General features: G+C 37.6%; 1 protein-coding gene across 1 annotated transcript; it reads right to left on the bottom strand.

The window, feature by feature from the left end:
• Positions 1–7,975: 7,975 nt before the first annotated feature.
• LOC103457742 (tripartite motif-containing protein 35-like) lies at positions 7,976–10,090 on the bottom strand. Its single transcript, XM_008398116.2, has 7 exons — positions 10,073–10,090; positions 9,455–9,937; positions 9,247–9,342; positions 8,939–9,169; positions 8,815–8,837; positions 8,347–8,465; positions 7,976–8,234 (listed from the first exon to the last, which is right to left on the bottom strand). The coding sequence occupies exons 2-7, from the start codon at positions 9,851–9,853 to the stop codon at positions 8,071–8,073; spliced, it is 1,032 nt and encodes a 343-aa protein (XP_008396338.1). The 5' UTR covers positions 9,854–9,937; positions 10,073–10,090; the 3' UTR covers positions 7,976–8,070.
• Positions 10,091–17,297: the final 7,207 nt, after the last annotated feature.

Here is a 17,297-nt window from a genome sequence, read left to right as displayed (position 1 = left end):
TATATATTTAAACTCACCATGTTGTGACAGCATAATATGAAACAGATAATCTGTGAAAAAAAAAGAGCTCTTTTGCCTCTTTTTTTTCTGCCATTTACAGAAATACACAGCTTGGTCAGAAACAACCAATCAGATCCACTAGAAGGGCCTTAGTTTTGTCAATCATACTTGTGTACACATCCTGATACCCTTCCTCTTGGTCTCTGATGTGCTACGTGCTCCCCACACTGAAGTCTACCGCGAACGCTAGTTAGCATAGCCATCGAAAACTGCGAATAGGCAGTTTTCCTGTGATGGTAACTTGTTTCTCCACCGTTAACACAGTTGCAATTGCTTATTTATTGCCATGAAAGTAGCACTTTGAATTAACTAAATTTTCCAATGACATCATAGTAAAGTGCAATGGTATATATTAGTCTTCAATTTGTATAGGGAACTGGTGAAAGGGGTTTCGGCTCAACACCGGGTCATGCTGTCCCAAACATAAAACTAATACAAGCCACAGCACGCTCAAAACATTTTGTTACTGGCTGCTGTTTCCCTGCACAAGGATGCAGGGCCGTTTTTTGAGACTTTCTGTTGTTTCAGCCTGCAATGGAAAGCAGTTTGCTTGTAAAAAGGGTTTCATTTGAGCTTGGAAATCCAGAGTGAGGGCTTAGGAAGTTTATAACATTTCAAATGAAGTTCTGTTAGTCTGCAACATATTCATTATGAATCATGTCAAACATTGGTTGCAAAAGGGTGTTAGACATTTTGCAACCAATATGTGCAAAATGCAAATGTGTGCAATTTCACACATGTGCAGTGACGGTCCTCTTCCACATTAAATATTATATTGTCCATTAGCAAATTTGCACCTACCTTGTCAGGATAGTCAGCTGGTAGATAATTGATATTTCCCAATCAGCAGAAGTTCACTCAGAGTTGCTTGATGTAAACAATGGTCATATTTTCTAATACTTACAGAGCTAAAGAGAGCAAAACAGGAAACTACACCACAATATAACAAAATTGGGTGTGAAAATAAATCTTCTAAAGATTTACTTTACTAATGAGATCCAAGTGTTTTTGAAATGATTTAATACACTCATGTGTTCCTGTACAAGAGTAACAGATGATGAAGTTATGTCACCAATGAAAAGTTAAATATATTTCTGCTCATTTTTAACCATGGCTAAGTACTAAACTAAAATAAATACATATTTTTTTCTGAACAACATTTAAATCTAGGCCGAATACCTACTGACATGTCGGAAGAAAGTTTAATTGTAAATAATAAATCTGCTATATTCTTTCTGTAACGCGGTTCCACTTGAAAGCTGAAACAAAAATGGGTAAAAAAAAATCGATGTGTTTTCTTTCTTTGCTCGTCAAAAATCAGTGGAAATGATGGGGAGGGAGAAACGGTCGGGCAGGTTCGCTGAAAGAGCATTCCCAGGTGTGACCACAGCATTCCCTCCATACACTTTAACAGACCACTTTGTGTGTGTGTATAAGTCTGAGGTTTGCAGCCTGCAGCCAAACTGGAGCTAAACTCAACTCCAGCAGCCAGTAACAACAGCTTTACGGGCTCAAGACACGCACACACACACACACACACACACGCGCGCACACGCACACACACACACACACACACAAACACAACTTTGATTAAACACATTTGCACTCGGTGGAGTGACACGAGAGAGGGAAAATTATTTTCATTTAAAAATCCTTTTGAAATGCAGGGATGAAGTACTTTGATTGGATCACCATGTCCGTCATGTAGTGCAACATTTTGGGCGCCTCGCTGCAAGTCATACCCTTTGATTTGTATTTAAAAAACATGAGTGAGTCTGATGTAAAAGTTCCAATGCATGGGCATCATGAGGGTTTATCATTTGTCCTTCACCTCACTCTTTATTTGCTTCAATTTGCAGAGAAGAAAGAGATCTGACTTGATATCTGCGAGCGTAGCCGAGTGGGTTTGTTAATTTCATCATGTGAACTTCTGTTTTAGTTTGTGTGTGGGTGTGTGTGTGCGTGTGTGTGCTTGCACGTGTAACACTACCCTCTATTCAACACAGCAGTTGGTAGGTAGAGGAGACCAAATTACCGAAGCTCTCTTGGGGCCTCCACCTTGTGGACGGTGCTGTCTGTGGCACCGCATGAAGGTAGAGAACGATAAAGAGTGGAGAAAAAAACAGCTCTAAAATGATATTGTTGGTATGAAACATAAAGGATAAAAGAGCAAGTAGAAGAGAAGATTCTGTTAGCCAAAGCTTTATAAAATTGAAATCTAAACAGAAACAAATGTCGTTCTTATAATTAAAGTTGCAAGCATGAAGGCAAACTCAGGGGAGGGAAAGGTTAAATGCAACTCTTGCAGACAAAAACGGTGTCTGGGCATCAATATCTAACTAAATACTATTGATTGAAATGTCTTCAGCTCAAGTTGGAGACCTAATAGTCAAGCACCCTGACTAGACATTAAATCCGATTCTGCCTGCAGCTCTCTACAGTGGAAAGTGACAAAAAAAAGTCTTCAGGTAACAATCATTTCTAATTGGTTATGATCGAATTACTCTGATGTTCAAATGCAACACCACATATCTATCCATTCCCCCACCCCCTTTTAGACCTTATAAGTCTATCTACAGTTAGTTTTCTCACAATATTTCACTTATAGATGTCAATAATGTGCTGAATGAAGGAAAAGTTCAAATGTACAATTTAACTGTCATGTTTCTGTACTGCGGCAGGAAGCTGAAGTACCTGGAGAGAAGCCTCCTGTAAACTCCATGTAGAAAGATCCCAGGCTGGGATTCAAACCCAAGACCTTCTTACTGGAAGGCAGCAGTTCTACTAACTGTGCCACCACGTAGCCCTGTAAATTTAGAGAAAGTTAATTATTTAATTTTTGGAGCTCTTTCTCTATCCTTTTTCTGTGCAGCCAATCAGCAGCTAGACTTCCATACAACACATTCCTGTTAGAAATGTCTTTTATTTTGCATTGATGTCCCAGGTGACATCACGTGTTGTAATGCTGTTTCATTTTCCAGGAGAGACTGTGTTCAGCAAAATATTTTAAAGTTCAGTTGGGATTTATTTGTTTAACATTTCCGAGTAGGTTTTTGGTTTTCCACATGTAAAAAAAAAAAAAGAAATCCTAACTTTTGTCCAATAAGATTAATCATTTGGAATGCTGGATCTTGATTGACCACTGTCAAAGAAGTTTCATTTATCCTGTCTAGATAATTAAAATAAATATGAAAAGAAAAGAATAATGTTCAGTATATTTTTACCTTTGTGGTTTAATACCACTTTTTTTATAATTATATTTTTAGCTAAATTCTACAAAACTAAAGACACACTTCATTCCAGGACTGAAAGCACACGATCACGCCAAAGCCACTGTGAAATTGATGCTTAGCACAATTTTAGGGCTGTGTAATTACTATGTTTATATTAACAATGGATCAAATGACTTAGTAATGTGGAACTTTTTGTTCATGGGTGATGAATCTCTGAAGACATATTAACCAGCTCTCGTTTCCTTTAGCTATTTTGGAACATTTCAGCGTCTTTAAACTGATTTGGTTTTATTGCCTGCCACATTACCGTTGATTCAACATCATTACGCCCATCAGCCCCATTTTCCAACAGTCTGGTCACGACTCTTTGTGAAAAAGTTGAGATGCTTGATGTAATAACACAGTTCCAACGTGAAGTGGTGGTTTGCTCCGTTCCGCGCAGCAAGAAAGCCTCCTGTTTGAATTGATTTCAGCCTTTTTTATTCTGCCTGTGGAAATGTGGGTTCTCTGGTTAGTCCAGTTTCCATCCACAATATAAAAACAGGTGATTATTATAATGACCAGAGGACTGGGGGTGTTAATGGTTGCTTAGCTTGTGTGCCTCTGTGATGAACCTGACCAGAGTGCACCCCGAACCTCCTATGCATGTGCAACACTTTATTCTTATTGCTCAATCAAAAGTACAGCTTAATTACTTGCAAATTGTTATGATAATAAATATTTTGCGTTTCAACACAAAAGTGAGAGTGTCATGGAAGTGTCTACCACAGGTAAGATATTGATTTCTCGTAGCTTCTTCTCTGCACCCCATTTAAAAACAGAAAAAAATAGCATACAAAAAGAAAACTACATTTCTACATAATTCTGGTGTAGTAATTTATAATAGGTGGTGAAAAGTTAAGAACCATTTTAACATATGGGACCGGTTAGGCAAGTTTGCACAGAAACTAACAAGACGTTCTCACCTATGATTCATCATACAGCCGCGGCCTCTTTTGAGTTCATGTCACACATTGACAAGATACGAGCAGTAATCACTTATAAATATACAAATAATCCTTGTTCACATTCATTCTATTATTAAATCTAGCTCTCTGTCTCCTCTCCGATCATTGGTTACATTCAGCCAGGGCTTGTTATTTGAATGAGAGGAGTGGACCACCCCGGGGAGGAATAGGAAGGGGGGATCACGTTACGCCCAAAAAATGTGGAGGGCCTACAAAAGAGCCAGGAGACCTCGTGGTGAAGCAGAACGGGCAGCAAAGAGATGGGGAGAAATAGGAGAGCACATGAAAGAGTGCATTACAGACGGGGAGGGAGAGATTGATTGGGATGGCGAAATGAGGGGAAGTTGGAAGTGAGAAACTGTATCAGGTAAACATTATGGATGGATGGATGGATGGATGGATGGATGGATGGATGGATGGATGGATGGATGGATGGATGGATGGATGGATGGATGGATGGATGGATGGATGGATGGATGGATGGATATTATTAGTTGATAGGTTTTTAATTAAATTCATAGAATAACAGTTATATTTTGCAAGTCTTAAAGCTTTGAATTTGCAACATTTAAAGAGTTCCAGACTTATCTATGCAGCTGCTTTTAAGTCTCATTTTCTTTATCCAGATCTCATGTGAATGGAGCTCGAGCCACTGCAGGGCCAACACAGAGACTCGCATGATAAACAATTATATAAACTTATATGTCCAGCCAAGAAAAAATTGCATTCATCCGTCATCCTGTACTTTGCTGTTCCCTCCCACAGTTCAAAGTAGGGTAACAAATGGCCTTGTTACCCAACTATCACAGAAAAAAAAACACCTTTGTTACAATAATTTAAATAAAGAAATTAAAAAAAAGAAGTAATTAATTTGGAGTGTATTGCCCCACATTTTTCCCAGAAAAAGAAAAAAACAAAAAAACTTTTGTGAAAGCTAGACCATTTCAAAAAGCTCAGTTAAGTTTTTTTCCCCCGAAAAACAAAACTGTAACATTCTTTCTTTTTTTTTTCACACTGCAGAGCAGCAAGAACTTAAACCACATATTGTAGAAAATCTTGTAACATTTTGTAAAATATACTTATATTTTCAATCAAGACAATCACTTGTCTTGATTGAAAATGTGATTTCCTTCTCTGGTATCATTTTCTGCTAATGTATTTTTTGTTTTTCATCTCTTATTGAAATGGCAATATTCACATATAAAGATGGTAGAGGAGCTATGATTTTGTGGAGCTCTATTCCACAGGCCCTGTGTAACCTGTTAAAGATAAAATTGAGTTCTCTAAAAAAACTGAGAGATCAAAAAGAATATCCAAGTTTGGACAAGTTTCTGGTTTCTACTATATGCTAATCAAGCATATCAGTATCCAGTAAACTTCATGCAGACCTTTAAAATCACAGGTTACTGAGCGTTTACTTCTCCAATATAACTCAGCTGTACAACTGGGAATGTAAAAATAGAAGAGGGAAGCTTATGTACTAAATACTTTCTGATAATCAGAATTATACAAACTTGAGTACATGCTTTTCTTTCCTCTGCAACAGGAGCAGCTGTGATTTAGGGCTTCGTGAATCATGGAGACGCACTCTTCCTATTGCCTTCATTGACATTTAATGATAATTATAACTTGGGTCATGTCAGGGGCAAACACACACACACACACACACACACACACGCACACATATACACTGCCTGGTTAAAAACGTGAAGACATTAGCTGTAACTTAATGCTGAGCCAGTATTGATCTACTCCCAGGGGCCTTCAAGAGTGAGGGAACACCAGACAGCACTTTATCACAGCACTTGAACACGGAGGGCGACCATTCCAGATTTGTGTGTGTGCGTGCGCGTGTGTGTGTGTGTGTGTGTTACCATTTTGGTCAATAGTTAATATGAAAAGATTTTTCAACACCAAAACAAAACTTTTACCTATCAAATGTGCAAACAACAATGATAATCAATCAATCAAATTTTATGTGTAAAGAACATTTCTGCAACAAGGCATTTCAAAGTGCTTTACATCACAAAAACACAAAAATACTAAGTCATAGAACACACTGTCAACATCATTACACTTTTCCGTCATTACACATCTGTTTATTGATTAATGTTTAATTGATTATGCTTCAAACGTAATGATTTAAAGACAACCAGTGTTTCCGCTGTTTTGCAGTTTTCTGGAAATTTGCTCCATATTTCTGCCGCATAGAAGCTGAACGCTGCTTCTCCATGTTTGGTTCTGGTTCCGGTGATGCAGAGCAGACCAGAACCAAAACACCTGAGGGGTCCAGAAGGTTGATACAACAACAGGGTTAACTCTGAAATACATTAAAGATCGATTGTGATTGTATCAACCTTCCACAACTCTACCCTGCATCTCCAGAGCCAGAACCAAACATGGAGAAGCAGCACTCAGTTTCTAAATATAGTGAGTCTGCCTTCATGAATATGCAAAACATATAATGGCACAATGGCAATGGCAAAATAATTAAAAAGAAACTAACAAAAAAAGATTTGCAATCCTTATCTTGAGCTGCAGGATTATCAAGTAACTTGCACTCCCAGAGCAAAGTGTTGATAAAATAAAAATGAAGTAGAGACGTATAGACCTTCCAGTCTCAAAGACTTGGAGTTCATTACCAAAGACAAAATGTATGTGGAAACATGTAAATGGTTGTCAGCAATTAGGATAAGATTATGATTGCTTTAACACAAATAAAGATTTTTCTTATGTTTCTTAAGAGAGGAATAAGTAATTTTTCAGGTGACATTCTGATTCAAATGTGAAGAAAAATAGCATTTCTGAAATTGTTTTGATCTTTTGAGAAAAGTCTCATCTAATTAAAAATAAAGTATTTTAAAACTAAATCTGTTAAGGATAAGTTTGGAATAAACTGTGGTCCCAGACAAGATTAGAAAAACTTCATATCTGCACAAATTACATGCGGCCAGATATACACTGTAGAGATATTGTAGATATTCACACTAGCAAGTGTTGATTTTTTTAAAATTTATTTTACTTGCAGATCATATTATCTAGAGCAAAGCAAACTGTAACTTCAGACATGATCAGCTTTCTGTCCTGATTTCTGCAACTGCACATCATTGCTGGACAATTGTCATGTTAATAAAGCAAAGTAGTTATGGATAAAAATTAAGAACAGTAAATGAAGATAAAATAGAGTTAACTTTATGCTAACTCAAAGCACGCATTTTACTTGTCACTAGAAACATTGGAGGATTAGAGTTGAGGTTAGGGTATCAACAAGGTTTGAAGGAAGGTTTGCTACTTCAGACATTTGTTGTTTGAAGCAACAATTTGTTGCACGTTTGGTTGAAAAGTGTGGTCAAACATCTACACTACAAAAAAATCTGTTTCAAAGGCTCATTCTGCTATTTTGAGCTGCCTTAAGGCTCGGAGTGACCTGCGAAATACATGAGCTCGGGTTCTCCCTACGCTCACACTTGTATGAGATGGTAAAATGTTTACACTTCCCTGAAAGTATGGAAAGACTTTTTCTGTGAAACTGCATTTGATGGCATGAACCGTTTTGTTTTTATCGAGGTCATAAAATGAAATCATTCCTTGGTTATAATTTAACTGCACTCTGACTTTCTGAGGTAGAGCTTCTACTTTTATTTCAGTAATATAATCATTTTTGTTAAGGTTACGTAGAACACCGGTACAAACACAGACATACATGGCCCATCGGTCCTTCGTAGTTTTATCAGCCACACCCACAGCCCAGAAATCACCCACCTTCACCTCTACATCCCAGAGTTAAAACCTTGATAGCCGAGAAGGTTTCGACCAGACATCCTCTCAGGGTTGGAGTAAGATGGATGATTCTTATCACTTTTTGTTGAACTGGTTAAGTTTTCTGATACAGTCAGAGAACTATCACAGGTGTTAGGATCCAAAAATACAGGGGCTAAAAAGGAAAAAGAAAAAATAATGCTGAGTACATAATCTTTTTATTTGTTAAAATACAAAATTTGATGGTCAGACAAAGTCTAGTGAAGAAGAAACAAAACATTTCTTACTGTATGTTACTATTCCAGCCATCTTTTGTAAGATTGAAAACTGAAGGTTTCCAACATGTTGACCCACATCAATCAGACATCCTTCTGGGGTCTTTGGCTCTTGTAGCTTGCACAGAGATCTGGAAACAAGAAAACATTTCTAAATCTAAATACCTAAAGTTTCATGACTTCAATGATGTCACCTGATTTTCTTTTTCATTTTGGTCTTTAAAATAACAGTACATAACTATGTATTTTTGTCTGTCTTTTTACATCATTTTAAAAATATTACATAAGATGCTATATCCAGCTTAAGTAGCCTTATCACCAAATATTTTTGTACTCTTGTTTGAGTGATTTCTTAGAAAACAACTTCTTACTTTTACTTGATAAACATGCTGAGGTGGTTCTACTCATACTTGGAGTACAATTTTTGACAAAACTACCCTCATCTGGCTGATTCCAATATGAAGAGTTTGGAAAACTTCCCTTTCCAGTGTTGATTTTGCACACTATCAAAGAAAAAGAAAAAAAACACAAAGCAAATTTTAACATAAATTTTTGTTCAAGTTTTTTTTTTTGTTTATTTTAACACATTTCATTGAGTAATTACCAGGATGAATGACAGGTCTTCTGCTCTTATCTGATCTTCCATGGTTTTGATTTTTTCCTTGAGCTCAGAAATCTCTGCAGTTAGGTTTATAATCCTGACATTCATTGCGTCACTCTTAAGTTTTGCTTCTCTCCGACACGCATCTATCCGGCCTGCCTCCTCTTTTCTCAGGAAGTGATACAGTTTCTGAAACTCTCCTCTGATGGTTTTCTCTGTCTGCTGAGCCTGTAGCTGAGAGGAGCACAAATGGCAGCAGAATAAGTTTTGATAAGTTCTTTTAATGTGCACATGTCACAGCTACAGCTTACCTTAATCAGGGTTGCCATGTTCTCCCAATTAGTTTTTTGCTTCTCAAAAACTCCCTGCTTAGTTTTCAGGCTGCTAACATTTATCTGAATTTTAATCTGCAAAAAAGTTTGTAAACTTAAAGCTGTAAGAATCCTTATTGCACTTTTGTAGCACAAAAGAAACAATAAAAATGTCAAATATTTTACTTCGATACCACATGCTACTTACACGGTACTCCTTTGCTGCTTCATTAATGGGAACACATTTGTGTTTTGTGTGTGTTTTCGAATCCCGACAAATCACACAGATGGATTGTTGGTCATCCTGACAGAAGAGTTTCAACTTCTCACCATGCAATAAACAAATCTCCTTGGATCCAGCTCTCTTGCTCCTCTCCTGCCTCAATGAGTCAGACAGGTTTCTCAGGGCCAGATTTCGAGGCGGATGAGTCATATGAAACATCTCCTTACAGACCGGGCATGTCCTCAGTGAGCTCTGTCTCCACCACTCCTGTAAGCAATGCTGGCAGAAGCTGTGGCCACACAGCAACAGAACAGGATCAGTAAATATGTCACAGCACACAGGACATGTGCACTCGGCCTCAGACTGTGGGATGTTTGAAGCCATCTTGCTTATCTCTGCTTCTAGCTTGTTTTCCTCGGTTGGTTTACTTTCACTTCTACGCCTCACTTGTGTTTGACAGAAAAGGTTCTGAAGATGAAAAGTAGACAAGCTTCTTTAAAACAAGCCAAATCCCCAGCAATAATAATAATTTTATTTATTGAATTCTCTACCTTTTTTGACTTAAAAAAATAAGAAAATTTAAAGATATGCTGACAGCCTTACCTTTGCCTTACATACTCCTGTCGTCCAAGGAGGAAGTGGGAGGAGCACCTTTTTTTTTTTTATTCAAAATGTTCTTTAGTTAAAACAAGACCATCAACATTTACTTTACGGAAGTAAAAAAACATAACAAAAAACATGGCTCGGAAAATCAATGTGTATTCAATGTTAAGCTAAAATGAAGTTATTTTATTTTATTTTTATTTTAGCGTTTTGTTTTGTTCATTACAAAATAATGTGGTGTTATTTCTTTTTGGTTGTTTTCACGTCTCACATGTAATTGTCTTAAAAATACATAAATAATTTAGAGCAGGGATATCCAACTAAAATTTAAAGAGATCAAGTCAGCAGCATTTCTTTGAAACCAAAGGTACGGAAGATCATAAAGCCTATTTATTTAGTGCATCACATAAGAAAGGTGAAGCATCAACATCTGTATCCACTGATTTGATCATGAAATCTAATGAATTCAGTCTAATTCAAATTCTTTTGGAAAATATTTATTGTCATCCAAAAAATATAATTAATCTTTTTGGATGACAAAAAGATTTTGTCAACGTGTTATGAGACTTTGTCATTCCCTCTTTAAATGCATCAGTTTTGCTGAGCATTTTCCATTTATTTCACACTGCCATTTGTCTGCTTTTCTCACTTTTTTTGTCTGATTTGTCTGTATCTCTCCTTTTTTGTCACCTCACTCACCCACATCCCTTTGTTATCATCTCACTATCATGTATTTCTCATTTTCTTGTTGATATCGCTCCAACTTATTTTCATGCAAAACAAGCATAAGGTGTCTGCTTACCCATGGGTCATATAGTCCTTGGGTTAAATTAAAAATAAAAATGTACACAGACAGTTTAAATAATCCAGCTTTTACAGTAAAAAAGCAGCTTTACGTAATGTGAGTTAAACATTACATAAAGTTTGAAAAATGCAACCAAACAGACCTTTTATCTTATTCCTTTGTCACATCTTCAAGCCAAATCTCTCTGAGGCACATTTTTCTCATAAAAGCACACTCACATGTTGCATAAGTTGGTTTCTCAGCAGTGAAATTTACAAGTGATTTGCCCCTTGACTTTTGTAGCAAAAGCTATCAAAGGCTAAATGTTTTAACATGGAAGCATATGGCCAGCCACATGTATGTGCAAGTCTCCTTTTGTTTTCCTGAAGCACACATTAAGCAGAGAAACTAAGTGTTTAACCATATTCTGATCTGCTTCGTTATGACCCACGATAATCAAATTTTTTTTTCCCCCCTTGTAATTTCTGTTAAAAATATTATTAGTGTTTAAGTGCTGGGGTTAGCTGTCAGAGCAATAGGTTATCTGAGTCTGTCACCAAGTGAGCTCGGTTACATAACTTTTCTCTTTTCTTTCCTCTTCCAGGCCGGTGTAATTATTACAACTGGGAATAGCAGAGAAGGACTAGCTGTTTCGTGTGACTGTTCCTATGCTTAAACGCTGAATCTATAACCATAAAACATTTGGTGAACGCAAAGCCAAGATTTCTGAATTTGGCCCCTGTAGCCTCCCCAGAGGGCCGCAGTAAAACCGTCCCGAGCCGCCATTAGGTGGAGACGGCTGGGGGAAATATCGAGCAGGGATCGGGACTGATCGTGAGCAGTGGCGCAGCTGATGGTAAACTAATTCTGATGTCCCGCCCCTCCTCTCCCGTCCCTCACACACAAACACGTAAGCTTGCACACTCGTGAAAAGTCTGCTAAAGCTTAAATGTGGGACATCGCTCACTTTTTTTTTTTTCTGCTTTCCCCCTTTTTCTCTCTAAGCTGCTCTCACACTCACTTGATCAAAATCTCAATAAGTGAGACATCTGCTCCATCATATGCCTGCAGGGACAAAAGACTGGGAAGGAATTCAACAAAAAACCTGTTACATTTCTCAACAGGCCTTTAGAGAAACACATAAAAAAAATGTTTCAATTTAGGAGACTTTTTCACACAACAAAAATCATGAGTGAAATCTGAAAGGGTTTTCATACACAAAGCCTTGCTGAACCAATCCATGCACACAGAACACCTTCTATGTGCTTGACTATAATAGAGGATAATCACGAAGGTGATAGATTTCAAGCTCAATGTGAACAAAAACCTAAAGAATGCAGCAGGTTTTTATTCGTCTTCAGGCACTTTTACATTGAAATCCCTAAAGTAAATTTATTCAGACCAATTAGGATCATAATCACCTAATTAGCAATGAGAGTCTGTGTGTACAGTATGAATCCAGCTGTTGTGGGAAAGCCTTTGAGGTTTGTCAGGAACATAAAACAAGAAACAGCATCAGGAAGATGAAGACTGACAAGCTGACAGAGCAGGCAGAAAGTTATAGAGAAGTATAAAACAAAAACAATATCTCCTACTATCAACATTTTCACGATGCACTGTTCATCATGTGACACAACTGCAAGCCTACCGAAATGCAGTTGTCCAATAAACCGACAGGTCGGGTAACGATAGCATTAATCAGAGAAGCAGCCAAGTAGAGCTGGAAGAGCTGCAGAGATCAATAGCTCTGGTGGGAAAATCTGTTAGTATGATAAATATTAGTCAGGCACTCCACAAATCTAGTTTTTATGCAAGAGTGGTTGGAAGAGTGCCTGTGTTGAAAGAAGGCCCACAATAAGCCCCGTTTTCAGTTTGAAGTCATTAATGTTTTCAAGATGAATTTAAAAAAACGCTTTCTCAAATGGCTGAAAGCTCACTCTGAAAATCATCTTCAACACAGTCACAAGAGGTGCAATTCAAGTCATTTGTTAGAATGGTCCAGTCAAAGTTCATGCCTTGATCCATCTGAGAATCACTGGCAAGATAAATGCTTCCCATCCACTCCTACTGAGCTCAAGCTAAAGTATTTTTTGCAGAGAATGGATAACACTGTTGGATTCAAGAAGTGAAAAGTTAGCAGAGACATTTCCCAAAAGACCTGCAGCTTTAATTGTAGCAGAAAGCAGTTTTGCAATGCCCTGACTCGAGATGAGTACATTATGCTGAAAACAACAATATGCTAGGTTCGGGCTTTGCGTGATTTATTTGGGCTGCCCTCATTTCAGGGTGAAATGATCCAGCAGCAGTGATTTTTGGAAGCAATTTTAATAGTAAAACATACTGGAAAAATATACACCGAGGTTTGTGGTCGTAATGAGACACAATATGAAAAACTAAATCAGGTACGAATACTTGTCCCAGGGAGTGTCAAAACCCAATATGTACAATATATTAAAGAATGAGAGATGTTTTGTTTTCCAATCTGTTCAACCTCCCCCCCTACCCCAACTCTCCCAAAAAAAAAAAGATCATAAAAGAATCAATGAAGGACATTTAAGTGTCACGTTTTTATTTCAAAAGTTACCAGAGTAGCAGCAGCTTTGCAGCAGGTCATTAAAGGAATTTACGATGCGCTAAATTTCTCCTTTTGTTCTTTTTTTTTTTTTTTTTTGGCGGCTTGCTCTGGCAGTTACAGAGGGCAGAGCCCTGCAGAGAGCTCATTATCACCGCAGCCTCTGGTGTTTTACACGTCGTGCCTCCGTCCCATCAGCAAACATTCATTTGTTACCGTTGCTCCGGTTGCATTCTGTACTGGGGCACAATACGGTCCACAACACCCCTGACTTGTTTCTTCGCCTTACGGAACCTGAAATAAACCCCCGTCCGCCATAACATTTGGCGAACCAATTTGAGAAGGCAGGCAGGCACAGGAAGAGGCGAGGTATAGATTAGCGGTAGTAATAATCATAAATCACGTCTGAAATGCTGCCATGTCACATGCCACACCGCGCCACTAATGACCAGGCCCATCTTTCACCGGGTATTTTTATCTGTGTGCCCTGACACTCGACTTTTGGAATCGTCCTCTCGTTTTACGTCGTCAGCACCTCGACCAAGCCTGTGCACAAGTTCTTCACATATCTATAAATACCAGCCAGCTGAATGGCATTTTCTCCCACCCGCCTCCCTCTGCTAGGCAAGGAGGCCGGAGCTCTGTGACTTGGCACACGGATTTGCGGCCATTACGCCACTGATCGTCTTGGGGCTTGGTCCGTCCAAACACACTCACACACACACACGCGCACACACATCTCTGGAGAAAAAAAAGAAAGAAAAAAAGAAGACAAATTCCAGTGAAGTTTCATTCTGATTAAGGAGATTCAATCGATTTTCTTACAAGATAAAACAAATGTTTTATAGTTTTTTTTTGTATCAAAGCGGCACTTGCTGAATTAACTTGTTGCTGTGCTGATGTGCTGTGCTGATCCGTGTGTATCAGTTCTCGTTGGCTCCTTCACACACTTTCACACACATCTGAGAGAAATGCACAACACCTGTACATGGCTCCTCCGTTCAAAATGTTCTGCCAAGTTTTTTAGGCTTGCTGACATGAGGCACTAGAGACCGCGGGTCACCGACAGCTTCCTGCTATTTTGGGCTTGTTGCAGCTTGAGGTTTCAATTTATTCGGCCAGAGTCTGTCAATCACTGAATGGCTGCTTTCAGGCCTGGGGGGTTAGGGGGGGGGGGTCTTCTGTTGCTACTGGGTGGGGGGAGAAGAGGCTGAACCTTATTCTTATTGGAGAAGAATCCACAATAATAATAAATAAATAAATAAAAACTCTGCCAGCAATGGAACCTCTTCATGGTGAAGAAAGACAGGAGCTACAAAAAAAAATCTTAAAGTTAAATCTAAGAGGTAGGTTTGATTGGTTTGGGCTGACACAACCCAGTTGACCTTTGGGTCACAATTCCAAAATCAACAGCATATCAAAATATCTTCAATAAAAGATGGTGGTGGCCTCTGGGGTTGATTTTATTCAGATGGGACGAGAGTTTTGTTAAGGGGGACAGTTTTACACAAAACATTTGGGTGTCTGCTTGTAACCTAAAAACAAAGGGCCTGATTTAATGAAAGTTTGTGTGTATAAAAACTGGTAAAAACTTGATATCATGCACAAACCTGACCGACAAACAGGAGCGCTAAATGTATCATGTCTGTCTTCATGAATATGCAAAATATACTGATCATCAAGAGGGGCAAAACACTGGGAGGAGGATGATGCAAATGTAATGGCTTACCACCTCCTGCAATGAAACTGACTAAACCTGTGCCAGATTGCTACATATGTTTTTGTGGCAAGATTTACAGCAGTGATGTCTGCTGTCACTATGGCGAGGAGGAGGTATATACATATATAAACAATGACATGTCACTGCTTAATATTTGGAACATTTAAAGAATAAATCTTTTTTTGACTGTTAAATTGCTGATTTCAAACTCCTGTGTCTAACCCTTTATTTCTATTACCAGACATATGGGATGTTACAATTATCTTTCAGAAGGCATCAAAATGGTTAAAAATATAAAGTTTAAATAAACCATCTTCCTTCAAAATGCTAAAAAGAATAAATGTGGGTGTCTTAGTTTATTCCTAACCAGACATTGATTTTTTTTTTAAAAAAATCATTTTGCAAAGTCATTTGAAAGGCATTTTCTTCTATTTCATTGACGTTTATATTACTTAAATTCCACATTGTGGTTTCAGTGTATATTAAAAAATACCCATATATCCAAATATGTCTGAAACATATAGGCTGTCATAGGATGTCACTTCACTGTATGAGACTGAGCGTGTGAACATCAGAGGACTCTCCAGATCAACAGGAGCGTTCATTAAGGAACTGTGTAGAGAATATGCTCTCAAATAAATTAAAGTTTGGAAAAAACAAACAAACTCTGAGGCCAACCACAGAATCCATAAAGTCTAAGAAAGATAGAAACATTCTAGTTTATTTTTTAAAGACCAAATCTTTCATTTTTCTTTACCTGCTCTGAAAGAACTAGTGACATCTTACCAGAACAAGATATGATGAAGTTATGCAGTGGATTTTTTTTTTCTCCTGTTTCTATTCAGTAACTCTATTTAGCCAATCTTATCTTTTTATAGTCAATATATACTTAATGCAATATAATATTTTAAACAGGAGAGTTTGTTTAGCATTTGTATTTGCTTGGACATCTTTTTTTCTCCATCCTATAATATATGGGGTTTTTTTTCCACATATTTCAGTGGCTTATGACAAGAGAAGTGACATTTGTGGTTCGTGTTTTAGATACAGTATCTCTGTGTGTGATGGGATTTGAGCCACTAAATTCACATGAATTCCAGCCTTATGTGAATTTGCCCCCAAATCTTGACATACTTGAAAAATTTGACATTTTGCTTGAAACATGTTTTGTGACTTTGCCACCAGGTATAGAGTGTTAAAAGTTGACTATGAAGGCCAGAAGATAATATTTCCAAAATAAAATCCCTTTTTCATTGCCCTATCTCATATTATAATCTCAATAAAAACTAACACTCTCTCCACATTAATGCTTTACATTTCTCTTTATAAAATAAGTTTACACATATTAAATGTATGTATAAATTTAATTCAGCAACTATGATCACAGGCAAGATTCTTTTTACCTGATCCAAGGACACATTTGACTGCCGCTGCAGGTTTCTAAGTCCAAAGTCATCTCTTCGGAAGGAAATGTGCACATTTGTATTTCATCTGAAAATTAGCATCCAAGAATCTGGAGCAGGAGTGGAGAGACACAGAATCAAGCTGTTTGAGGTCCAGTCTTAAGTTTCTACAGCACATGACAATTTGGGGCACAATGTCATCTGTCGGTGTTGGTTCTGTGGTCCGAAGTTTGTTCTTCTACTCTGAACTTGATAGAACACAGAGTACCAGGAATTTTAATTTTAGAGCTGTACATAGCTCTGTAAAATAAATCTAGATTATTATATACACTGTGTGTTTTAAATTCAATCACAGTAGTAAAGTGACAATTCAGAAAAGGTAATGAATATCAGAAAAAAGTAAATTAATAAACCTGGTTATATTGTTTTATAAGAAAACAAAACTTGTCTTCATTTGTCGCCATTTAAATCTGTGTTAAATCTTCTCACATCATTTTGCATTGGGGAAAAAAACGCATATTTTAATAACTATACGATTAATATTCTAACTTTTAAATTATTTTCCAAATATTTGATCTCAAAACCTACTCAAAAACTACTAAAGTCACTGATCTATGGAGAATTAGAGACACTGGTCAGTGGGGGCATTTTGTTTTTCCTCAGTTGGGATATTTAAAACTGTGAGCACGTCATTTGGACCAAACTATTAATAAGAAGTCATCTTACTGCCCACCCGCCCCTTAGTC

The sequence above is a fragment of the Poecilia reticulata genome, linkage group LG21 (assembly GCF_000633615.1).
Source record: "Poecilia reticulata strain Guanapo linkage group LG21, Guppy_female_1.0+MT, whole genome shotgun sequence".
Classification (NCBI taxonomy): Eukaryota; Metazoa; Chordata; class Actinopteri; order Cyprinodontiformes; family Poeciliidae; genus Poecilia; species Poecilia reticulata.
Note: the sequence above shows the minus strand (reverse complement) of the source record. Positions and strands in the feature narration are given on the sequence as shown.

Excerpts from the sequence above, each read along its gene's own strand:
- LOC103457742 (XM_008398116.2), bottom strand. The coding sequence starts at position 9,853 with ATGGCTTCAAACATCCCACAGTCTGAGGCCGAGTGCACATGTCCTGTG. Across the intron at positions 9,170-9,246 it reads ACATGGCAACCCTGATTAAG|CTACAGGCTCAGCAGACAGA; the intron begins GTAAGCTGTAGC and ends TGCTCCTCTCAG. Across the intron at positions 8,235-8,346 it reads GGCTGGAATAGTAACATACA|CCCCTGTATTTTTGGATCCT; the intron begins GTAAGAAATGTT and ends TTTCCTTTTTAG.